This window comes from Epinephelus moara, chromosome 4 (genome assembly GCF_006386435.1).
Source record: "Epinephelus moara isolate mb chromosome 4, YSFRI_EMoa_1.0, whole genome shotgun sequence".
Lineage (NCBI taxonomy): Eukaryota > Metazoa > Chordata > Actinopteri > Perciformes > Serranidae > Epinephelus > Epinephelus moara.
This window is the reverse complement of record NC_065509.1, coordinates 21605476-21631792: the sequence shown is the minus strand read 5'-3', so window position 1 is coordinate 21631792 and position 26317 is coordinate 21605476. Positions and strand designations below refer to the sequence as shown.

Here is a 26317-nt window from a genome sequence, read left to right as displayed (position 1 = left end):
TCATAAAAAGTGACTCAATATCCATGACCCTCGGCTCAGCTCTTATCTCGCTCTTTCAGAGGGGTGAGCGCTCGCAGTGTTGAGTCTTAACACATAAATGGGACTATCAGCTGAAACGCACACGTACACGCTACAGTGATTTCAGGCGTTTGCAGTAAATTAACCAGTCACATACACACACTCACCGGTGGTAATCAATGATACCTGGAGCCTGCTGAGAGGAAATACACACAGTCACACCAAGGGTATTGTTAATTTAATGAACAGATGAAACCAATCATATCAGCAAAGCGGTTAAATTTCTGTTTAGGATGGAAAAAAGGAAATGGCGTGGAAGAAGAAAGAGGCGCTGAGAGGAACTAGTGGCCGGGAGAAATGGTGATTGAGAAAGGGTAAATGTTGGCACACGGAGCCGCACTGAGAGGAGTGAGTTGTAACCACCCTACACTTCCAGTTTAAAAAGGCAGAGCCAAAACCAACAACAAAGTCACAGCAAAATGAAGCTGTGAATCAATGGACTGCAGTGTGTGAACGGTGCTGAACAGGCTGTTTTCAAGGGGAGATACACACCACAGTAGATCACACAGAGGGAAGACTGTGTGCTTGTGTGTATGTTTTGTTTCTGCCCTTTGTGCCCCGTAGACTGCAGAGCCTCCAATGATCATCGTAAATTAGGATAAATAAACTTCAGAGGATGTGAGCAGACAGCCGTTGCTAGCGATCATAGCACAAGCCCTCAGGCTAAATGCCAGCTTGCGAAAGTGACAGTGGCATCAGAGAGTCTCGAGGGAGGAGATACAAAGATATACAGACATGAGGCCTACAGAGAGCACTTGAGAGAGATTGCTTGCATGCAGGATAACTCAGAGATAAGAAAGTCATCCAGTAATGAGGAGAAGAGAGGCCTGGCAGGGAGGAGCAAAAGGAAAGAGTGGAAGAATAATGAATAGAGGGCATATTGACAAAAAACAAAGTTAACTTTTGCCTATACACACACGCCTCTTTACTTTTTCCTGGTCATTACATACAGTCCATGCTCGGTCCTTCCTCAAAAGCCTTGCTGGCTGATAAATACTGGAGATGGATGAGTTTGGGAGTTAATCATCTCAGGGTGTTAATGTCACAGCCTACAGACAGACATGACAAACTTCCTGTAACTCAGTGTTTAGCTGTTCTGTTCCCACCCCGAGGCTCTGCCATCACTGGCCTGCTTCCAAATGAGATGCTGTACTGCAGTGTGTGTGTGCATGTGTGTGTGTGTGTGTGCGTGTGTGTGTGTGTGTGTGTGTGTAAGAGGGAGGATGGATTAGTGTTTTTGTATCGAGACGGATAGGTGCATTACTTTGCCTTCTCTTGGCTGAGTCTACTTGTTTTGTGCTCAGTAATGACGCTGCGATGATTATTCCTTTCAGACGAGAAAAATAATGCTTGTGTCACTTTGCAGCGCCGCCAAGGCTGGCTCGGGATTTCAGAATGTCTTTCAGGAGATTAAAAGCATTATATCAAAACATACTTGTTTCGGATTGTGAAGTTGGGGACCTGAGTTAGATAAGAAAATTGATACCACCAACGTGTCTGTGCATCAGTTACAAAGCTGGAACCAGGAGGCAATTAGCTTAGCTTAGCATGAGACAGGAAGCAGGGTAAACAGCTAGCCTACTCTCGCCAAAGTTTAAATATAAAGCAGCAGCTCCAAACCTAAGTAAATAACACATTCTCTTTTATTTAGTCTAACAAAAACAGTAATACAACTTGAGGTTTTAGGGGAGTTGTAACATTGAACTGTTTCTTGGCAAACAAAATTCAAGCGCAGTAATGCCAGGCAGCCAGCAGAGACTTTATGTGTTATGCCAGGTTCACACTACTTCATGTCAGCCCGATTATAGCACAATGTTGTGTCGTCCGTTGTTGGCTTGAATCGTAAACAACAATGGGTGTCGTATGCAATAATCCATTGTTTCATCTTGTGAAGTGTGTCATAGTAGCAGACGTTCCAACAGATAGGCTAGCATGTTTGATTTTCTTTTTGTAATTCATGACTTCTCCCATCACAGCTGTCATTTTGACCAAAAGAAACACAGAGCGATCTGCTGCTGTGGACAACTGTATATCAACAGCATCCCAGCCTTTTACTTATTTCCTGTAGGGATGTTACCACACAGAGTAAAAAAGGAAAAAATGATGGTGTGAAACAGCAGAGGCACTTTGTCAACCCGATGAGCACTGCTATTATCATCAGGCTAGCAAAGAATATCATTTCTTCATAATGGAGGACATAAAGTAAGAAAATTAAAAAATAGTGGCTTTTACTCACCATAATTGCAGAGGCTCCCAGCTTCATTTGAAACAGACTACATTAGAAACGGGCATTTATTTATCATTCCCTTTGAATTTTTATATTTTTAATTGTAATCTACCCACATTTGCCTTATTAAAGTTAATGTATCATGCCATCATTTCAAACTGAGCACTTCCTGTACCTGCTTACCTGTACCTGTCGGTTGAGAGAATCCCTTCATTTTCTAAACAGGCTTTTATTGTGAAACATTTGCAGGAACTTGTTGTGGAGGATTCACTTGCATAGTTTGCATGCAGTACTTCAAATGCAGCTCCTGCTATCTGGTGGCGCTTTTTACGTTACTACGATAACATTTCAGCTGGCACATGAACAGCCACAGTGGCTGAAAAAATACTAAAAATAATATTAAAAATAGGACAAAAAAACCTCAATGACATCATGCACATCGTAAAAGACTGTCTGTCAGCCAAGTCATGGCAAGATTTAATTACTCCACGATCACCTAATCTGACATAGTGACCGTTGGAACGGACAAAAATGTGGTGTAGTGTGAACCAAGTTTTTACATTAGTGTCTGTCTACAGGTTAGACAAAAATGATGAAATGTGTTAATTAGAGAGCTAAATGTGACTTTTTTTTTTAACTTTGGACAGAGCCAGACACACTGTTTCCCCTTCCCTCCAGTGTTTATGCTAAGCTAGTTGACAAGTTGCAGCAGAGATGACTTTGCAATATATTTTACAGTGCTGTGCACTGAAAGACTAAACATATAATTGCAGATACTTCACACCCACTACACTCAAGGATAAATTCACAAAAAAACCCACTTTCATCGTTATCTAATCCGTCTCACAAAAGATACTGTACTAATGATATTACAGTGCCATTAAACTTTTACAGCTGAGAACATATTGCCCTTTTTGCATCTGATTGCCATCCATGTGGCAAAGTATACATGTTTCCTTTAAGCCAAGAACACAGCAGACGGAACAACTGAAATTTTCCGACAACGAGCTATAGGTCCTGACCGACGAGGTGTAGAGGCATTCCTCAAAACTTCAGGCAAGAATTTTTAACAAGATGTTAAGCATTAGAAAGAAACTGTATTTTAATGTAATATCAAAGTCTATCAGTGCTGCTAGTGTTTATAAATGCACACTTTCAAACTGTATAAGAAGTTTGCATGATTTATGCTTCAATTACTGCTGATTTTTAGGAGTTATACTATTTTAGCACTGAGACTCATTTCCATAGAAAGGGGCCTATTGTGAGCAGAATGTATGCATTTTACGTAATTTAAATATGTGCAAATTGCACAGGAATAATGAGAAGCTATTTGCTAGGCAGCACAGTTAGGGGACCATTTCAGTCATTGTACGTGCTTTGAGATTTTTTTTTGTCTTATTTATGCAGGTTTAGCAGCAATCTTTTTGTGAATTCCCCCATCAGAGTTTGAGCTGTTCCCATCTGGCTGTCAATTCAGGGTCCCAAGGGCCAACCTGAACACACACAATCATTCTTTTATTCCCTTTGCCAAACAGGCATTGAACACAAAATGAGTGCATCAGGGAGCACTTGTTATTTTTTAAGATGTGCTCTCTTTTATTATTTATATAACATATTTGGTGCTCCCTGCCCATTGTATACTTTATAAATGTATGTTTTTAATGATGTGTTGTGTTATATGTACTTGCTGTACTTAGGAGAAGCCAAACACAAATTTCCACTGAGGCAGACAGTAAAGTCAGTCTAATTCAATAAAATAGAATTAAGGATAATCTCCTCTCATCTAATCTCCTGGCTCCAGCTCCATTAACGCTACAGTTGGTAACTTTGCTGAAACTATCACTATATCCACTCAGTGGTACATGATACAGATAATCTGTGGAAAAAAAAAAATATTTGCTTCAGCTGGTGAGCAGTGCTTAGCTTGACTGTTTCCAACATGATGGCCAGGTAGCAAACATTCTAATTTTACAGCTAAACAGTACACTAAAATATGTTTCTGAAAACATTTGCAGTGAGAAATAGGCCATGCAGTAACAAAATCTTGAATCTTTTATTTGATCAGCGCTGCCTACTTTGACTCCTTGACTCTGACTTGATGTTTGCATTCAGCGACGAAGGACCATATTTTTTCTTTACAGACTATTTGTCTGATGAACTACTCTGTGGATTTAAACCCTATTTCCAAAGTAGCAAGCGGTACTGAAGCAGTTTGGTGCACTGTCTTTCAGTTTCCACTGTGAAAAGTTGTGGATGGTACCAATGCAACCTTTCCGCACCGTCCCCATTTTTGGTCCCCCCTCTGTTGGGGTACCTTGCACACAGATCTGGTACTAAAAGGTGGAGCTTTGAACACTGCAGTCTGTTGATTGGTCAATAGTGGACAGTCACTCTGCTCAGGGCTGAGTTGTGGCTGGTTTTGAAGCTTGTGTAACCACTGTTCATAACTTAGGGAGTTTTATTAGCAGACTTTAACTATGAAATAAAGGATGTTTTGCTGTCTCTTGCACCAGCTGGAATCGTAGAAAAAAATAACTTAATTTACTGGCCCGACTGCTGGCTACTTTTAAGGTGGAACATTTACTTTTAATGTTATTCAGTGCATGAGCTGACGACGTGAATCCATCAGCACACCTTAAATTTCACTGTGACAACTTTGACCATGCCATTAGTTTTTAAATGACATACATTTCTAGTAATGAGTGGATCCTTAAACGTGGAGCGTTGTCCCTGTGGGCTCTGGCAGCACTTAACCCCTGATCTTGCCTGAGAAGGACTAAATGCACAAACCTGATTTGTTAAAATATCCTATGGAGAGAGAGACTCTCACTGCAGCCTGTTTTATTTTGTTCTGAAAATGTTGGTGTGCAGCCTCGTTCTGTGGACGATAAATGAAGTTCAGACTGATAAAGGAGGAAATATAGTGAGTGCTGGGTGGAGCAGTGAGTGACAACAACCCCGCCCACATTTAAGAGTACGGTTTGCAGTGGAAACACTGGGGTCTAGGTACCATGACTGAGGGGATACTTTTGGTTCCAAAGGTACCATACTGAAAGTGTTTGGTGGAAACTGTGACAGTTCAGCAAATATGACACAAAGTTATTTTCATAGAAGTTACAATATTCTCTTCTAATGCAAATAAGCACATTTTGAACTATGACTTTAAGGGTGTGTGAACTATCCTAATTATTCTGTTGTTGTTTTTGTATGTCTTTCTTTAGAGCGAGAGGCTGAACCTGACAGATATGGAGACCCAGGAAATAAAGCTCACTCTAGCTCAGCTAAGAGGACAGTACAGGATGGTGAGTCTGGCAGCATCATTTTCATCTTCACCAGGGTGGAGAGGGTTTTTTGGTTGTTTTTTTTTTTTTTAGTGATTGGAAGAAACCACCCTGTTAATGTTGTTAAAGCTGATTCAACTGATCTGACTTTGACCTAATATGTGTTTTTGGGCTATAATGGTCCCAGTGCTGATCTATGTATTTGTCTTATAAAAGTCAGATGCACAGTCAGATCATTACAGATTACCAGGTTTAATGAGAAATAAATGCTCCGATAGCCAGTCATTGATGTTCTTTACACTGAGTTTAAATTATTCTGCCCTGCTGTCTCAGCTGCAGATCCCATAAAACGGCGGGTATAATACAGCAGTGTTTAGCACAATTAGTTCTCCACCCTGTCTCAGGTTGTGTGCAGAGATGTCAGTGTGGAAGGGAGAGATAACCAAGCTCACAGCTCGTCGTCTGAACCAGACAGAGCATGGCGAATGCACACAGGATGATCAAAGCTAGCCCCTTCAGTAACATGGAGCTATTTCCAGGGTTAGCTGCAGTACTAACATCACGGTCTGTTAGTGCAGGCTAACACCAAAATTGTAATTTGAGATGTAGCAAGTGGGTTGTGATTTACTGGAGTAAAGATTCCCCTCTTCTGAACACAGGAGCATACCTGTCAGTTCTGGTGTTTGTGCATGTAGCTTAACAAGCTAGCGTGGGTGTAGTGATCTGAAATTCTCTGCAATATCGTTTGCTTGAGATTACCAAGGGTAACATCAAATACAGTGATATAGCTTATTCTCAGTAACCAGAAAGAGGCTATAAATATAATTGAATTGTGTAGTATATGGAAAATATAACCTTTTTTTTTTTTTTTTTTTTTTTTTTTTTTTTACTTTTGGTCAGTTATTGATGATATCTTTTATTTTTGAATTTGCTAAAGTTTAATTTGACTCAAGGATACGAATGTTTATGCATGTGGGCATCATGACTTTATATCTGCAGCACCACATATACAGTATTTGGGTCATTTTAATTAGCATTTAGCTCGACTGATTGAAAATTCAGAGGCATTAAAAGCTTTAATCGTCGCCTGTACAAATATTTAACAACTATCATGCATGATTTATCGATGTTTAAAATGTAGTTAAGGAGGTAATGTGGGACCTATAATGATCCCTTATTAATGTTCCTATTATTTATTTATTCATAAACGTGTTAGCCAAAGCAGGTCCTTCCTTGGCTGCTATTTAATTTGATAATACTGTAACAAGAGGAATTAATCAAATCATTTAATGAAATAGTTTACATGGAAAATGATGAGTCATGGTGATTCATAAATAGCCAAATAAGACAATTTACAAATGTGTAATACAAAATGGATTATTTAATACGTTAACCTTGTGCTCTCATACCCATTTCATGAATTCGTTGGCATGAAACACCCATAAAACCTGGTTTCAGCCACAACGAGGCTCCAAGCTGCTGCTGAAATGATTTGATGAGTTGGCAAATGGAAAACTAAATGGGGAACCAATTGCTAAATCAAATGCAAATTGAAATGCGACTGACGCGCACACTGTGTTCTGTTCGTTAGGTAATTACAAAACCAATTACACATGTTTTGATCTAATTCAATGGGAGATAAGCTGCATGGTAACATACAGTAATTCACGGTATCAAAGCCCAGATAAATCTACAAAAAGAGCCGCAGCCATATTGTGCTGCTGTGAGACTCAGCCAGAATAAATAGCATCGCTTTCCTCATGTATCTTTGTGTACTTGAGTCTATTCAAACACAGATGTTGAGGTCTGTTGTGAAGGTTTGGTTATTTTTAGTTACAGACAGTTTGTCTTGTTATCGGCTCTGATGAAACAGTTACAGCACTGTAGAGCTCTGTCTGTTTCAGTTTTCAGGGATTAATGTGAAGTTTGGGTTCTTAGTTTATTTAACAGGGACGGCACACAACACAGCTGTAGAGCCAGAGTTAGCTTTATAGCTAATCTGCATTTTGTAACATTTACAAACAGTAAATCATATATAAAACGTCATACAAAATATACACTGCATGGTTTTGGAGAACAGTTGAGCCATCCTTTAGGTGCTCTCCCCAAAGCTGCAGTTCAAAGATTTAAATCAAATCAGATGATTTGATTGAGAGTGCCTTTGTTGCAAAGATTGAACCTGTCAGGTAGTGAGTCATTGGTGTTGACCTCTCATGTGCTATATGAGCAAAGGAACTGTATTCATTTTTTTTCTCTCAAATGGAGGAAAATGTGAGATTTTGAATTACATATCATACAATTTCACTCTCCATTCTTCTCTTGTCTACTATGCGGTCTATCTCACTGGGTGGTGTAGTAGCCTCTGTGCGGGGTGGGTTAATGTGTTCGTTTCAGCACACAGGCTTTCTCTTTTAGAAAACATATGAAGAAAGAGGAGATTGAAAAGGGACTCTATTGGCTTAGATGAAGTGAATAGAGTCTGGTATTTCTCCTATTCATCACTTTACCACATGCTTCGGATAAGCGGATGATCTAAAGAACACACAGAGCATGGGTGTGTCACATCAGGTCCTGTTGATTGTATAGAGTTTTGAGTAACAAGAGCAAAATGGTGAATACGAGTGGATAATAACCGGAGAGGAGAGTAGATGGAGGTAGAGGAGATGCAAGGCTCTGATACTCTTTCTCATTCATGCTCACACACACACACACACACACGCACGCACACCCCTCAGCTTCAGATTAATGAATGCCTCAGTCTAGGACAGTGCAAAAACATTTAATTATCCCTGACACTGAAGGTGAGGCAAGAGGCCAGATCTGTCATCCACCTGTGTGTGTGTGTGTGTGTGTGCGTGTGTGTGTGTGTGTTTTAGGAAAGAGGAAATAGAGGAAGAGATCACAGTGTGTCAATGAGACAGAATCCGGTTGTAAGTCAAGCGTGTGGTCTTTCACTGTGACCTCTCCTGAAATTGACTAAAGGTCAAACTGACACAAACTCCTTGTCTGGCAGCAACACATGGTCAGCTAAGAGCCCGGGGGATCTTTTTTTTAAGAGCAGAAGAAAAGAGACCACTTGACATTGTACAAGTGCAAAATAAATTCTTGAATGAATAGAATAAAACCTTCCCTTCCTGCACAGCTGCGAGCCATTCACTTCTAACCCCAGCATGAGCAACTCGCCAAAACAGTTACTCATCGTCAATGAGTAGGATTGTAATGCAAAAGAGGTATTTTATTATTATTATTCTCTGTTATTATAGATTGGCATACAGTTTAGTGAAGACATTCATGGTCTTCAGAGGATTAATTGTGATAACTTTGGTGATCTCTTCAGTTCACATCCAGCTCCATCATCAGGTCAAAAATGTTTCTAATACTGTACTTTGTGTTTAATACAAGTTAGAAAATGTTAGCTTGCTTAATCACAAAACTAACACGAAGAACATAATAAACATTGTCAATCAGGTCAAAGCACAGCTGTGCAGCCTCACAGAACCTTAGCATGACTGTAGCCTCTTACTGTGTGTGCAGACAGAAAGTGAATCTAAGGGTGCTTTCAGACCTAGAGTTCACTTGCTTCAGTTCGAATCAGGGACTTATTTTGTCACAAAGCTGCATAATTGCCTAGAGTTGGTTCGTGTTCTCACGGCAGCATTTACAAGCGGACCAGATAAAATGCCTTGAGTGAGAAAGCTGCTCTTGATTGGTCGGAATTTCCATGCGGGAAAAATCCAGGAAGTAAACAAAACGTTGAAGAAGAGTACACTTGTAAGATAAATGTGACACTTCCTAATGTCACAGTGGAGGAACAACTACGCAGGTTGATTTTAGCGCTGGTCATCGTGAACTTTATTGCTGTCATTGTTCATTTTAGTCAAACCATACAGTTTGAAAACGAGGCGCGGCTCCAACTAGAAAACAATGTTTTGATGCATTGTTTTGGTGGGCACCTGAGTGCGATTGCTGTGTTCACACCTGCCCAAACAAACCACACTTAGGGGACCAACGAACTTGAGTTCGATTGAACCGAACCAAACTAAAAACTAAACTAAAAAAAGTCATCCATGCTTTCATTTCCACCCACTTGGACTATTGCAACTCTCTTTACACTGGAATTAATCAGTCATCTCTCTCCCATTTACAAGGAGTACAAAACGCTGGAGCCAGATTTTTGACAGATACCTGAAAGAGACCACATCACCCCTGTCCTAGCCTCTCTCCACTGGCTGCCAGTGCAGTGATTGATTTTAAACTTTTTTTATTCACATACAAAGCCCTGAATGGAGTGGCCCTTTCCTACATGACAGAACTTTTAACCCCATACTCCACCTCCAGACCCCTCAGGGGGCTAACCTTGGGCTTTTAACTGTTCCACGCACTTATTTTAAACTCAAGGGTGACCGTGCCTTTGCGGTCGCAGCCCACAGACTCTGGAACAGCATTCCCCCCTCTGTCAGACTTGCCCCCTCCATTGACTGTTTTAAATCAAGGCTAAAAACGTTCTTTTTTACTAAAGCTTTTGAGTCCTCCTGATGTTGCCTATGTGTTTATTTGTGCCTTGATCTATGTTGGTTGCTGTTTTTGTTCTGTTTATTATTTTACTTCACTTGTATCTTTTTTATTCATTTTTAACTCTACAGCACTTTGGTCAACTTGGGTTGTTTTTAAATGTGCTTTATAAATAAATTTGACTTGACTTGAGAGGTTGCATACAAAGTCAACAGAAAGATTAGATTTAACACATGTTCGATCAAGCAGCAAGAACTGACAGTGTCTCAACTTGAGAGAAACTGTGCATGCAACCTTCTGCCTAGATGTTAAGCAGTCCAGGCACCAGTTTTTCAAACCATGGATATGTTACATTTGTATGTTTCACATGTATCATGTTAACATTTCAAAGTGACATAGTACTGATTATATGTATATGAGCTGACTTTGTCATGAACATTACCAAAGTGTTGAAATGTAAAGAAACATAAAACCATGTCTGCTACACGATTACATATAAATGTTACATTTCCATGGTTTGTAGAAACATGTAATGCCAACATCTATTCTGGTGACTGGGTTGTGTGCAGAGTTGGGAGGAAAAAGGAGAGAGACTGGAGGGAGATAAGAGAAAGAGGTGAAGTTTCTGATGAGTTCTTGGGTCAGTCAGAGAGGCTGGCAAACACACACACACACACACACACACACACACACACTCCTACACAGGCGGTCGGTGTGTCCATTGTTAGCTAGCTTTCAGTTTATTTCTCTGCAGTTGGTACATTGGCTGATTCGGGCAAGTAAACACAGACTGCACAATCGGTCCAGCATATTTGCACGAATGAGGTGTGAATCACACCTTCAGTCTGAAAATATGGACTCTTGAAGTTATCCATACACACAGTGAGATGTGCCAAAAGTTGGGTGAGCATTCTTGTAGAAACAGCATTGTTGAATTTCAGACAGCCCATCAAATAACATGTTTTGAAATTTGACCTTGGTATACCACAAACACTGACCTGTTAGCCACGATGAAGAAATCACAAGCTGGTTCAAACTGGCTGTCATCAAAGAATAGCTTAAATAAATTAAAATCAAACTTAGCCTTCTCCCTCTTTTAGCATTTCTTTTTTGAGTAGCTCTTCACTATACAACAATACAGTACTTCACAGACAAATGAACACATCTTCTGTTTCAAGGCTAGAGAAAGGCATGTTTGATCCTTAATACAGTGTAATTTTTAAGTTGTGAATGTCTGTATAACAAAAATGTCCATCTAAGTTTGAGCACTTTAAGTTTGTAAGCGTAGTCGCATGGAACTTACATTTTTTACGGAGAAATTTGGAGAAAATCAATTTGTTTTATTTAGATGGAACGTTAACTTGTGATGTTACTCAGTGCATGAGTTGATGACGTGAATCCATCAGCACACCTTAAATTTCACCGTGACAATTTTGACCATTACTTTAGTTATATGACACATACTTCTAGTAATGAGTGCATCTTCAAGCGTTTATATATCTTAATTTCGACCAGGACGGCATATATCCCAATCCGCATGTGGAGAAAAAAAACGCTGTGGAGCGTTGTTCCTGTGGGCCCCAGCAACACTGTGTCACCAGTAATGAGGAAATACAGTGAGTGTTGGACGGAGCAGTGAGTGACAACAACCCGGAGTACTGTTTGTGGTGGAAACGCTACGGTCTAGTTACCATGTCTGAAGGGTTACTTTTGGTTCCAAAGGTACCATACCGAAAGTGTTTGGTGGAAACAGGGCTTTAATGCGACCAACACTCAACATGAACACAGAAGAAGAGTGGGGTAGGGAAGGTGTTTGGGGTGGTTTGAGAAAGGCCCTACAGTAAGAGACATTATCATTTATTGTGTGTGTTTCTCTGAGTGTGTGCGCATGTTCCCTCTAACCAAGCCAATTTCATGCATATTCTGTTTTACTTTTGCTCTCTCGGTTCTCCAAGATGATAATAAGAATTATAAACACACTTCAAGCAGAACCGTTTATATATACACCTTTATTTAGAGTGTAACAATTAGCAATTTCCACCTAAAATGAATGTCCTCTTGTGTGCGCATGTTGTCCTTAAATGCATCTTTGCTCCTTTGCTTTGAAGCTGTCTTCAAAGAGTGTTTGATTATTTGCTTTCATACTATTCCTTAAAAAATGCTTTGCTGCCAGCAACAGCTTCACAAAACATCCTCTTTCAGGGCTTTTCACAATAAAGTGTGAGTGTGCATGTGCTGCTGTGTGCGCACAGTGGTTGTGTGGCAGTGATGAATATTCAGTTTGTAAGCGATAGTCAATAGCCTTTCTCTCTCCAGATATTTTTCTCCCCGTAAGCCACTGTGGCTTCGTCTCTGACATTCAAACTGACACAGCCTGTTTATCTTCTCCATTCCAGTTACATCCACAATAATATGATTTTCTCATGTTTTCAATAATTAATTTTATGGATGGTGAATCCATTCTATCACTGCGTCCTCCCCGAGGCCCTCTCTGTGCTTTCATCCCTCCATCATCCCTCGCTGCCATCCATCGCTCCAGTGCCTCTCATAGGCCAAACAGTCAGACCCTGAGGAGTGTTCACAAAACAGAGAGAGAGGGAGGTTTTTTATCTTCTCCTGATCTGTTTGTCTCTCTCTGTTTTCTCTCACTCCATCTCTTGTTTTCCTCTGTAGCCCCCCAGGTGAAAGAGAAGAAACACCTTTTTAATTAGTTTATCAAAGCCTGAAAGTGATGCTCATTTTTCTAATAACAGTCAGGAATCTGTCCACTGGGAATAGTTGTTGAAGCTCTTGTTTATTTAATTTCAAACTTGTTTATTTGCTATTAGAAACAGCGGCGGGGGAGAGCAAACAATGGAGAGCAATGGAGCACGGTGTCGATAAAGAAGCGCACACACCCGTACACACAGATTACGAAAACACCCCGTTGACCCATGTCCAGCTCAGCAGCAATTAATTTGAGGTCACCCTCTACTCTCTGACAGGGCTTGTTGGCGATGTGGCCTCTTCTATTAAACTCTGACTATCTTTATTATCCAATCACTGCACTCCATTCTGGCCTCCGTCCAGCATTAGAGGACACAGGAAGAGTGTTTTATCTTACCCCTCTCTTCTCCAGACACTTTTTCGTGTCTCTTAAGGAACATTAACGGTAGAAGAAAGAGGGAGAACAGTTCTTGAGGAGACAAAACGTGGATGAGTGGGGCAATTTACTGTCAACTTTAATTGTAATAAAATTTTGCAGCTTCAAGTATAATGTGCTTTTCTGCCAGGAATCTGCTTGGAAGTTTTGCAGCAATTAAATGGCTGGAAGTTATGTTCGGGGTTGGATCATTCAGGAGCTTTTTAAAGAAGGATTTTTTTTTACACACTGTAGGCAATAAACTGCCATATGTGCAGCTCGCCTTAATGAGTAACAGTGCAACGATACAGCAGCACTGACACATTAATGCAGTTAACAGTGATTCAGTAAGCGAAGACTGTTATTACATTTTACCTGTAAAGGCATGGATCAAAACCAGGACCTTGTGTATTACAAAGTATTGCACACTGACATTCCCCAGTAGTATCCCACTGAGAGTATCCTTTCAAACAAATGATGTTACAAAGCATTGGCTGTTGTTAAATGTCTGTCTACATTTACTCTGAATAATTACTAATAAATAATTACTGGTGTCCATGTCAAACATGTCAGTCCTCACACCAACTCTTAGTAGAGAAGGGGATGAGATTGTTGGAAATGCAGCCTAACATCTAAAACAAGACAAGGTCAAACTTGGTATATGGGTAGACTGTGTATGAAATACTAGAGCTTTCTATGCTTTCTTTGCAGCTGAACTCACTGATCGTTTAACACAACACTCTCCCTTTCAGCTCTAGTCAGTGATGTACGTCTCTACACAATTTATCCTCATACAACAGTTTGTATGATATCCTACGAGTTAGTGCCCCACGAACGACATTACCTCCTTAAAGTTAAGTAATTATTGTAAAGTTACTGTGGTTAGGTTTAGGAAAAGAAACATGGTGATGATGAACCTTAAAATGACTCAAAGACCAATCAAAGTGTTCGGAACACTGTTCTCCTTGGGGAAAGCCCCAGGAAGATGTTGTGGGTTTTGTGACCAATCCACCGCCCCAACCTGGCTCCTAACTGGACAGCTCAGGACCACTTCCTTCTTTACTCCTGTCAGCGCACTGGTCCCATAATCGCAGCCTTCCAAAGTACTGTGCATAAGAACAGCCTGCTCTGTGTGACTGGTGGAGGCTGCTCAGCCATCAGTCACAATCAGAGCCAAGTTCCGCCAATCACGTTTGTAAGACATCCTTTGGGTGCCGATTAAACCGATGAATTGGTACATTTCCAGTGTTGGGTTGTGGTGGCGGCACATGTTCCAATGACTAATTTCAACATTCTCCTCATAACGGTAGCAACATCTGGTTTTACATTTTAACACATCAATGATGTTTAAACAACTTTAAGGCTTGTGTCATCAGATACAGCTGTTCCTCAAGCAAAGTGATGAGGTGGTCCTGTCTGTCGTCCGTCCAAAGCTGCCATTTAACACCATGCGTATACGCTAACATTACAGCGGTGACAGAAAATGAGCCGAACAAAGTTATGATAGCCATGTGCTTTTCTATGCTGTGACAAAAGCGGTTTCTGAAACATTAAGTGGTTAAATTTCACTCATGTAGCGACTAGCTAGTTAGCTTTCTAGCTAATTCCATCATGCTAAAGTGCTACAGCTGTTACAGAACATGAGAATTACAGTAATACAGGACTGTCAGTGCCTGTTTGTTTCAAAAAACAATGACCAATGGGTGAAAACCAACACTCTGACCAATGTTGTAACTTCATCCCTCACTCACTCACTCACTCACTCACTCACTCACAGACAGACTTTGAAGCTCATAAGGCTGACCTTGAATCCAGAGGTCCAGCCAAAGAAAACTACACATGGGTATTTTGTGAGGCTGGCAGGTCAGGTATATAGATCAGTTAGTCTGTCATGAAGAACAACTTTTACTCCAAAATCAAATATCCAGTGTTTGATAGCTTGATTTTCATATATTTTTATTGAACTTAATATATACAGAAGCACAAAGCTGAATAAGAATGGGTCTCTCAGGTCAATAGTATGTTTCCAGCACTCCTCTGGCTGGCTGTGTTTGCCCTCCGTCTCCCTGTGGGCTCCGAGCTGTGGACTTGGAGGGATGGAGGGAGGTGATGGAAGTCAATATATGAACCCTTTTCATCCGCAGTTGGGGAAATGGAGGCACACTGTGCACAAGAGAGCACTGTAACTGTCGTAATGGCAGGAAGGCAGAGTGAGGGCAGAATGATGGGTTTATTGTAACACCGCCACACCTACACGCACAGAGGAACAAGGCTATGATTGCTGAGACATAAGTTCGATGGTGAAGAGAGCTGGTGACTTGTAAGACATTTATTAAAACCATATACCTTCACATATCCTTTTACATGTACACAGAGAGCTTACAGATCCTTACGGATGATATATGTACACATATATAAGGATAGAAGCTTTGTGAAAAATGTCTTCATGTTTAGCCAGATGAAGCTTTTTTGTCAGAATATTTTTTTCCTAAGATGCAGCGAAACTTTTGATTTCAACTGGGAATATATTTTCTTTTATGTACTTGCTGTGCTCACTGAGCACAAGCTACCAACCATAGAGTGTATTGATTCCCCCCCAGTATATAAAAGCAGATCTGACCAGATGGTAGCTGGGATGATGCTGGGTTCGCAGCAACAGCAGCGCTTTCAAAGCATGCTGCAGCACAGCAGTGAATTGTACCACAGTCATGAGGCGTCCATGTCAACAGATTTTGAGAGTCTAATTGTAAAAGTCCCACAAATCTGCACGGTACAAGGGTACTTCAGTCCTAAAAGACAGCTGTCAGGCGGTTACAACTTTACATTCCTAGTGTTTAAATGTACAATAAAACTGTGATTAAAGCTGTATACTGCACATACATAGATAACATATGGGATCATTTTACTTTGGCTTTAGTTCATGCAGAGCACTGAAGTGGTTTGCACTGCATATCCCAGCTGACATTTGGCAAGAGGCGGGGTACACCCTGGACAGGTTGCCAGACTATCACAGCGCTGACACATAGAGACAACCATTCATGCTCACATTCACACCTACGGACAATTTAAAGTCATCAGTTAATAGGGCTGGGTTTGAATAATCGATTCATCCAATTCAAATCGATCTTCATTTGAATGACCTGATATCAATTAATAGAGTCCGAGATCGATCTTTCAATATCAGCTTTTCCCCACAGATGTGTGAAGCTTAAATGCTGTTAATCCCGCAGCACTAGATAATAAACGACCATAGTATTGAGAAGCTCTGACATTACCAGCTCTTTTATCTGTAACTGTTAGCTTACTAGTGTCATTTATTATCATGTTGCTGAAGCCTCTCCTCCTGCTAGATAAGATAACATGAGCTGATGACAACCACGCTTGTTACTGTAAGTACAATCAAACCTCTACAGGGAAAAAGTCAATACATTATCATGTACGTGTTTAGCAACATGAAAACATAAAGTAGTAGTAGTAGTAGTAAAGTGATGTTTCAACCTGACAATGCTAACCACTGTGCCACCATCAATGTTTATGGTATTGTTAAATGAAATATAGGCAGCACAGTGGTGCGGCGGTTAGCAAAGGGGCAAGGCTCAGAGAAGTGTCAACGTGTGACATTAAATTGCCTGTAGGTGTGAATGTGAGCGTGAATGATTGTCTGTCTCTATGTGTCAGCTGTACCCCCGCCTCTCACCTAGTGTCAGCGGGAATAGATTTCAGGACTCCAAGAGTTGAGAGATATGAGTTCGTTAGTTCTGCATGTAGGTGCATTACAGTGTTCCATGTATGTGCTGCTCGACAGGAAAAGGCTGACTGCCCAAGGGTGCTTTATCACTGTGTTCTCTCTCAGTGAAATATGCATTCATTTGAAGATCTTACACCACAAAATAGTGTTGATATTCAAACACGTTTGGAAAAAACGGCACCAAACTGTGGCATTTTCAGATGAAGAGAAGTGTAAATGTGACCAACTTGAATTCAAACTGAGGACTGTTCATTTGTTAATGATCTGCTGTTGTCTTGTGCCCCCGCCACCGTTAGCTACAGCTCTGCCAAGTCCTCCATCTGTCTCACAACTACAGGCTGGTAACCCAGCACCCAGGGGTCATCAGTCAACCTTGCATATGGTCAAGGACAATGGCTTCACAAATTGGTAGTGGTGTCTGTGTGTGTAGAACTGTTGCTCTCGCTCACAAGCCGTAGCTCTCACATTACAAAGAATACACACATGACTTGCTTCCCCCCTGTTTTTTTTCTTCTCTTATCAGCTACCAGTTTGAAAGCGCTGCATCTCTACAGTTTCTTCATCAAGCAGTGTCTGATGAAAAATCATAATATTTACTTCACACACAGACACAGACACACACACACAAATCCTTTACACTTGTACATTTGGCAACGTCTTATCAGCAGCAGACAACCTTGTTCATTTACATAAATCAATAACCTTTTCAAGGTAAAAATGTGGAGTGTGAAAATGAATTTTACTTGGCACTTTGGAATGAATGGATATGCAATAAGGCATGTCAAGTTATATTGCTCATGCATATTGACTTATTCACAGACACACGGATGAGAATAAAGTCATACTTAAGATTAGAAAGAAAAGAGGGGGAATAAAAGGAGATGAGAGACTCGTATTGAGGGAAGCGAAAGAGAGGTGGCGAGAGTGTGCTGCAGTGCTCCTGCATTACAATTGATTGGCTGGTTTAACTGCCAATGCTGCTCACTCGAGCTTTAAATAGATGGATAAAACTCTCTTTTACCCTACACACTTCCATTCGCTTCTCTACCCTGCCTGCTCCTCCTCGCCCTCTCCATCCTGCCACTTTCTCCTCTCCTCACTTATTCCCTTTTCTCCTCTTTTTGCTCCTATTTTCTTTGCTGCTCTCCTCACCTCCTATGGATCTCATAAATATTTGAATCACGTCAGCTGAGAACGATTTTATATCCAAAGCATCATTGTCTCTGCAAATTAACTTTTTTACTGTTTATGAGAAAGTTTTATCTGCGTAATCATCCACATGTGATGCTGTCTGTACTTGTGTGTGTGCAGGAGCATAAACTCTTTGCTCATTTGTATGTGTGTGTCTGTCTGATTTCCAATTTGTCTGTGAGTGGAGGTCACGCACTAATCCTAAATTGTCCTCCAATCCTGTTAACCAGATACGAGCCTCCTTTTTCCCCGATCCCTCCTTTCCCTCTCTCCCTTCATCTCTCATTTCCTCGCGGTGATAAAGTCATTTTGCAGCGAAGTGAAATAAGATGGGTTTCCTCCAGCACTGATAGATGGAGGTGAGGACAGGCCCAAATAAGCGAGCGATAGAAACACAGCAGATCAGACAGCTATCAGGGGGAAGGTTGACATTTCATCTCTCTGCATTCTGGAGAATATAAGAGGGCACACGGGCTTGTAATGTGTTTTTCTATCTGTGTATGTGTTTTACAGATTGTAAGGAAACAAATGTGTTGCTCAGTTATGACAGATGTGTGCAGTGTACTATCTTCTCCCATGAGACTATCTAAGCTTCAGCATCTTTATTATGTGTGTTCGCTCCCAAAGATAAAGCTCTCCCATATCCTTTGACAACCCCAGATATGTTCTGAGTTATGTATGTTACGAGTTGATATGTGTTGGTGTACATCCATTCATATAGATGGTTGTTGAGATTACAGTGTTAACTGAGAGCGGAGACAAGACAACCTCCATCATGTCTGACTCTCTGGCTGATTTAACGCTGATAAACCAGCATGTAAACTGCAGTGCAGTGTGTGATCAGGTCAGAAACTAGTTGATGTTCACAGCAGACACCAGCTGTGGCTCAAACACAACCCATTAGGCCCCTAATGGAGACAAGGCCACTCTCGTTTTATGATGTTAAAAGCCACATGCTAATGACTTGTACACAACACACAGCTTTCATCTATACACTCTGTGCTCAGTCTTAATTAACTCGGGATTTGAAATCATTTTTAGTTTGTTCACCGCGGTGAGGGCATGGGGTCTCTGTATGTGGTTTAAAACCCACTTTGTCTTTGATCTCAGTTGAGGGTTGATGGTTTTGTTCCTTATAAGACCTTTCATCTTTGTTTAATACAAAATAGGTACAGCGTCACCATGACCACCAGTTCAGAGTCTGTTAGCTTGTCTTTCACTTCATTTGTGCTAATGAAGTTAACCATTTAGCTTATGTTGAGGAGCAGGGCCATGCTGCAACCACACCTCTAATGACCCTTCAAATCTACTTAAAGCTTGCTAAAGTAAATAGATCCGTTCATTTCCAATGTTGTAACGTCACTGCCTGCATACTTCCATGTGTCCTTTATGGCAATGGTGGAGGAGGTCGTAATAATGTGCCTTTCAGCATTGTAGACAGTGGTGGTCTGTGACGCCATTTAATATATCATTACAAAGTGTCTCATATGCTTCAGGCATCCTCGCCAGAGCCATGCTAGAGCTTTACAGAGCAATATTTTTGATAAAAGAATAAAGAGGAAAAAAAAGATATAAAAGGTAAAATTAATTTAATTAAACTAAATGATTTAGAATTTCTTTTTTTAAAAATCACCATTAAAAATAGCAAAAGTGCAGACAAGAGGTGCAAAGATAAAAAGATTAAATGATTTAAAATTGAGTTTTAAATAATTTTGCAATTATTACAGGGTGGAGTTGTGTTTGTGACATCACAGCACCTCCACCCCCGTCAGTGCAACAGCGAACACAGACCTAATAACAGGGGCCAGGTCATTTTTCCCCCTCTTGCTGTTCTCTCTTTGCTACTCCGTGGAGCAGGCACCGCTGACCTTTCTCAGCTTATTTCATCATTCTTTTCATCCCTGCACTCACAGGCTTCACAAAATCCCCATGCACACACATCCTTTCATCCCCCATCCCTTCCTCTATCTTTCCCTCTGCTGTATACAGCAATATGGCCTCTGTTCCACCCAATATTTGTTAGTCAACCCACCAACCCAAGGGTCCCACCCAGTGACTCAAGGGGCGTCACCATAGGTGGCTCTTTTCAGCCTCCTCCATCATGTCCTACTAGTTTGTTGTTTTCCTCCTCCCTCCTTAACCCCACCCTCATCCCTTCCCCATACCCAGGTGTTTTTTTTACATCACCATTCATGCTTCTTACTTTATTACTTCATAATCACACTCCGGAGAAGTAAAACCAACCAGCTGGAAGTCACATACCCCATCTGTATTTTCCATACAGACTCCTATCTCAGCCTTTATGAGCCACTGATTAAATCCTAGACTGTGAAAAAATAAAGGATGTAGCCACCGTGACATCACCTGTGGGTTTTTTTACGCTCATTTTGAGGCATCCTGTTTGGCATTTTACCTTCAATATCTTGGATTTTTAGAGCCTGAAGTGATCATATTTGGACGAGAGGGTGGAGCTGAGGAGGAGCGAGGGGTGGATCTGCGTCATAGACTGTCGTGACACCTCGCAGAAAGCTTGTCACTCAAAGCTGCCACACCCTTACTTATGTGTTTCTATAAGGCTTAATAACATTTAAATGGGTTAGTTATATTAAAAACTAACCTCCCATACAGTTGTCATGAACACGGCGTCACCTGAATAATTTTTCTAACGGAAACAGGGAGAATAAACACTTGATTCTGGTTTCACAAGTGTTTTCAAGTCCTCTACATTCCAGACATTCCTTCCACAGCACCTGGACCAACTGAGCAAACCACTTTAGTCTGTGGCCACTGGTCACCTCAGGCAAACCACTAATACATTCACAAAAATCTTGACAATGCTCAATTCAGCTCCATTAAAATCTGTTGACTTTTTTGGTGGCCCATCATTGACTCAGGCAACTAAACTATGTGGCTCTCTCTGACCTAAATGTGTTACTTCCTCCTCCATGCTCACGTCCTTCCTCACAACTATCCATTCATCCTCAACCTCCAATACTTCCTCTTTTCATTAAACCTTTAAGCTCACATTGTTTTGACGTGTTGCTTGCTGGTGAAAAAGCTCTCATCTCTTTCTTTTACTGCCACTGCGTCTTTTCACCTCCTCCGCCTTCTGTGTTTTGTCTTTTCTTCTGTCTGTCAAATGAAAGTGGGTTTGTGCTGTTAGCCTAGTGTGAAATGACACAATGCTCGGAGTCAATGAGCTGCTTTGATCTTTTGTCACCCTGGACACCAGCCAGCTGTGCCTGGCTGCCACGGCGATAATGTCACTGTGGAGATTGATTTGGGAGAAGATGGGGTCGGCGCCCAGAGAAAATAGTCCTCATTAAGCAGCTCACACCGCGGAAAAATCAACGTTTACTTCATACCTTTTACCATTCTTCTTCTCCGTCTTTTTCTCCAACTCATTATTTTTCTTCCTGCTTCAGTTAGTAGAACATAACAATCTGCCAGCTGGAAAACCAAAAGAACAGCTTGATGTTTTGCTGCATCAACTTTCAACTTCAGCACTACATTGTGCTGATTCTCCTGCACTGTATGTTCCCACTAACTTATTTTTGAACCTCAGAGATTAAATCTTATCCCTGATGTCTCCTTATAGGTCCAGATGCCACCAAGGACCCCTGTCTGAAGGTGCGCTGCCCTCCTCATAAGGTTTGTGTCAGTCATGACTACCAGACAGCCATCTGCACCAATCACAAGCAGCCAGCTCACAGGTAAGAGCCCGTAATCTGACATTTTATTAACCCCTGGTTTTGTTGTCATGGGTTTTACTCAGGGGGCAGCTGTGGCTCAGCAGGTAGAGCTGGCTGTCCACTAATCACAGGGTTAGCCTTTTGATTCATGGCTCCTCCTGTCCACATGTCAGCCCTGTGTGAAAGGTATCATCAATGCCAATCACAGAAATAGGAGAAGTATGATAATTCGCTGTATTTCACCATGTTTTACAGCTGAGATCTCCCAGTCTCACTCTGAAGTCGTCAAAATGTGGCACTTAGGCAGTGACCTGCGGCGTAAAAAAAACAGCTGATAAAAAGCATCCTTTAACAATACACAGTTCGTTGTCGTTATAGTGTAACAGCGCCCAGCAGCGTCAGTGGGATAACACGGCAGGACAAGGACGAAAGTTAAGGTGGCGAAAGTCCAACTGGAACAGGCAGGAGGGGTGGTGGATGGGTCCAACAAACATCGACTTTCTCCCGAGAGAGCGGTGTTCATATCCCATAAGATTCTAAAGCCAAACCCTGTTGTTTTTTTCTAAACCTAACCATGTGTGTTTGTTGTTGAAGTAAAAAAAAAAACCATCAATTCGTGGTGATGTACCGACATAGTGTGTTTATTTTGAAAGAGACTGTATATAAATTTTATATTTCCTGTGAAAACGGAAGTGTATTTTGAAAGAAGACAATGCATGTAACAGGCAGAACTTGACACGGCATCCCAGAATGTCAACAACCAACACACTCAGAGTACCTTGAACGTCGTATGTGGACGTGGAAAGTCCATGACCAAATGTCAATATGTGATAAGATCAGAGTGAGTGTGTTGCTCTGAGATCACAAACAGCAGTAGTCATCACTTCAAAATCATGTTTATGAGCAATTCTCATAAAACTAGGAAAGGTCGTGAAGTATCAAGCTCATTAAAATATGTTAAGTAATTTTTTTTTAGCAGTTAAAGAGGGCCCCAAACACAAGTCATTATCAGTGTTGTCAACAAAACAACAAAACAGTGGGTGCTTTCATGCAAGACTTTCTTTCTCCTTAAATATGAAGTTATTATTAAGTTGAAGTAAATGCCTGTAACTCAAAATTGCTATGCAGAGTTGAACTACAATATGCCAGACCCTCAGGGTACGTTAGACAAATTACACCCAGCACGCAATAAAGTATTACTTTGTGTTTCGTGTGTGTTAGCAGTGTCTAAGAACCCAAGCTGTTTCAGTGACAGACATACAGAAACATATTCTCAACACCAATTAATTTTAATCAAACTATCTGTTTGCTCTCTGGACTCTGGCAGCACCCAATTTGTTTGTGTTTTCAACCTTGTCATGTTGCCAATTTTAAGGTTTTTCAATTTTTCAGTTCAACAAGCATTTCCCCCAAAAGACATTTAAATGTTTTTTTTGTCTCTTTCTTGGGTTTAATTGATTTCCTCAAGTCATTAGTTCCTAAGATACTTGGTTTTAATGCTTTTCTTTGCATTGCATTAATTACAAGTCCTATTTTCTGCTTAATGTGTCAAATTATTCACCTAAAATCTGCATTTCCCCAACAGCATCACTCACTGAAGCTTTGGACCATGATATTATTTTATCTACGAGTTAAATTAGTTGCAGTAATTAGCATAACACGGATTAAGTGTCCTCTCAAAGGGGAAATCCAAACTTTGTTCCTTCCAAGATATTTGTAAACAGATGTGAGAAATACAGTTAATGTGCACTATGCTGCAGCACGTTTATCAAGGAGGTGATTCATCACTGTTATTCACTGCTAACAAAATTGAAAAACAAAATTTGAAGATGCCCTGGACACACTTTGGTATTACTGTTGTGTTTACTGAGATCCAGAGGCAAATTAATTTCATTCTCTACTAAGAAGCTGTCATAACAAAAGTCCCAAGCATGACATATACTTCGACTTGGATATTGCTCAGCACAGACTTCTAAACTTCCCTTATTGGGCGATAATGTTTGACTGCCGGCCTGGACATCTACATTAGCAGCCAGCTACAATTCAAAAATATTATGAAGCCTTGCAGTGTTAATTGGTGTGCACCTCTGTCCTGCTGTGAGGGGACTGTAGTACTGTCAAATCAGAGCCTCTCAAGATTAGAGCAACATGGAAACTCACAGCAGGAGGTTGAACTACAGTGGTGTGTGTGTGTGTGTGTGTGTGTGTGTGTGTGAGAGAGAGAGAGAGAGAGAGAGAGAGAGAGAGAGAAAGAAACAGAAAGAGCAATCACTTTCTCTTTTCTGTTTTAGGCTAATATATCTATAGATCATCTGTCTACTCTTCTCTCTGTAGCTGTCTCTGTCAGTGAAAAGTTGTTGTGCATGCACTAATTTCCCGAGCCAAGCCAATCCCGCCCTTCAAATCACACTTAATAACCTGAACGCATTCATATGCTTCACTGCATTTGCATTTATGCTAAGAGTGCTTGATAGGAGAAGAAGAGAAGCATGGGATTTGATGGGGAGGTAAATGAGGGGAAACATCTCAAACATCAACCTACAGGTTTCATTGTGCCTCCGTCTTACCTTATCTGCTAGCACTGTTTTATTTATCGGCTCAGTGTGCATGTCTAATCTGCCGTGGCAATGATTATGACTCGGTCGGTGAGTGTGACACGTCTAAAGAAATAAGAATAGGCTGACACGCTGCCTGGGATTTGAGTGTTGTAGTTTTACAGAGCGTAGATGTCTCACAAGGGACTGAATGATAAACTCTTACTTAAAACTTGATTTGAATATATTATTTGGGGGGGGGGGAGGAATAAAAAAAAATAATTTTCTGTTCCATCTGTTTTTTTTTTTTAAATGACCAGAGACAGTGGTCCTCACTTTGTCAGTGTAGAATAATGGTCCACTGTTGGTAAGGTAAGAATGTGTGTGTGTGTGTGTGTGTGTGTGGTGTGTGTTTGGTCAAGGTGTTTAATTCACCCATAAAGCAGACTGAAATGTTGTAGATAAATAAATATTTCGGCGTCATTAATTCAACAAATATTTATACATTTCAGCAGTAAACAAGGCAAGGCAGCGTGCCGGAGTTTTCAGATTCAGATTTTAGAGCCTAGCTGTGAAAGAGGTTGTATGACTTTGGAACCTCCACCTGGTCACTTCAGTAGCTGATGTTCACTTTGCAACATTTGTTGTGTGACATTAGTTTCTCTGTAAAGACTCTGTCTGGCTCTAATTCCATCTCTGCTCGATGGATCAGGAGGCAGCAGGGTGTTCAGTGAGAGCACTTAGATAGAAAATTGCTGCGAGATTTGGATCAAACGCAATTACGCTCGTTATTGAAAAGGCCTCGATGGACCAATCAGGATTCGCTCTGCTTCAGCTGACCCTGTCAACCAAAAACACTTTTAAAACTTTCTGCATAGTAGAAAACTGATTCTGCGAGTTTGGATAATTTTGCTGCCTGGAAAGTTATTATTGCACTTCAATTTTCTCTCATACATAAATTTATGAGGGTAATGTTAATGTTAAAATGCAATGTATTCACTAAAAAGATTTTGGCTCAAGCACTGTAGATATCATTGTTTGTTTTAAGTATTCAAGTATGTGTAGGAGACCTCGTCTTTGTTCAGCTCACTAATGACAAAGTTTTGTTTAATGACTAAATAAATTGAAGTATTGTTTCCCCGCTTTCTCTCTCTCTCTTTCAGTGTGAAACCCAGGAAAGGCAGTGCAGGCCACAAGCACAGGCTTGAAACTGGCGCTCATGGGAAATGTAGGCTCTGCTCGGGGCTCCAGTCAAGTCCTGTGTGTGGATCTGATGGACATACCTACTCGTCCAAGGTGAGAGGTCGCTTTTTTTATCATTCATCTCTCTTCTACCTCTCCAAAAGTGTGCTGTTTTCCTCTGTCTCATTTTCTCACTAAACATCATTAATCAATAATTCAGTTTGTTTTCAACCATAAAAGCAAGGACATGATTGCTTCAAGACGTACAACAGTGCTTGAAGAGCTGCTGAATTATATAATATATATGGTATAAATATTTGAAATGATGTGTACTTTTCTTTCTTCTTTTTCTTGATGGATGATACTTTAATTGTACTCATCTCTTGTCACCTTTTCACTCTACCTCCCTGACTTTCTCCTGCCTCCTCCGCTCTTCCTGCTGTCCAATCCTGTCCTCCTCCGCTGTGTTGATTTCAGCAATACTTTTCTCTGTCTGTTATGCAAATGACGGAGAACAGGGTCAGCCATCAGAGGTCTTTCCAGCAGCTAAAAATCCTCTCTGGACAATTCGGAAAAGCTCTTCAACCTCCATCTTCTCATTTGACTCTAGGCCCATTTCCAGCCAATAACCTCTGCTCGTAATCTCATTCTCTGCTACATTAAATTACGCATTGCCACAAACTCACAATGTCGTGATGGAGGAGAAAAGAAAGGAAGGAAGGAAGGAAATGAGCAGAAGAAGTTCATACTG

The 26317-nt window shown here is 40.8% G+C and overlaps 1 protein-coding gene across 2 annotated transcripts in view; it reads left to right on the top strand.

The window, feature by feature from the left end:
• The window catches only part of spock1 (SPARC (osteonectin), cwcv and kazal like domains proteoglycan 1), a 152473-nt gene that overhangs the window by 94667 nt on the left and 31489 nt on the right, over positions 1–26317 (top strand). For both annotated transcript variants that reach the window (XM_050042361.1, XM_050042360.1), the window contains exons 4-6: positions 5527–5607; positions 21757–21871; positions 25548–25680. In XM_050042361.1, coding sequence (XP_049898318.1) covers positions 5527–5607; positions 21757–21871; positions 25548–25680 — 329 coding nt within the window. The remainder of the gene's footprint in view (positions 1–5526; positions 5608–21756; positions 21872–25547; positions 25681–26317) is intronic.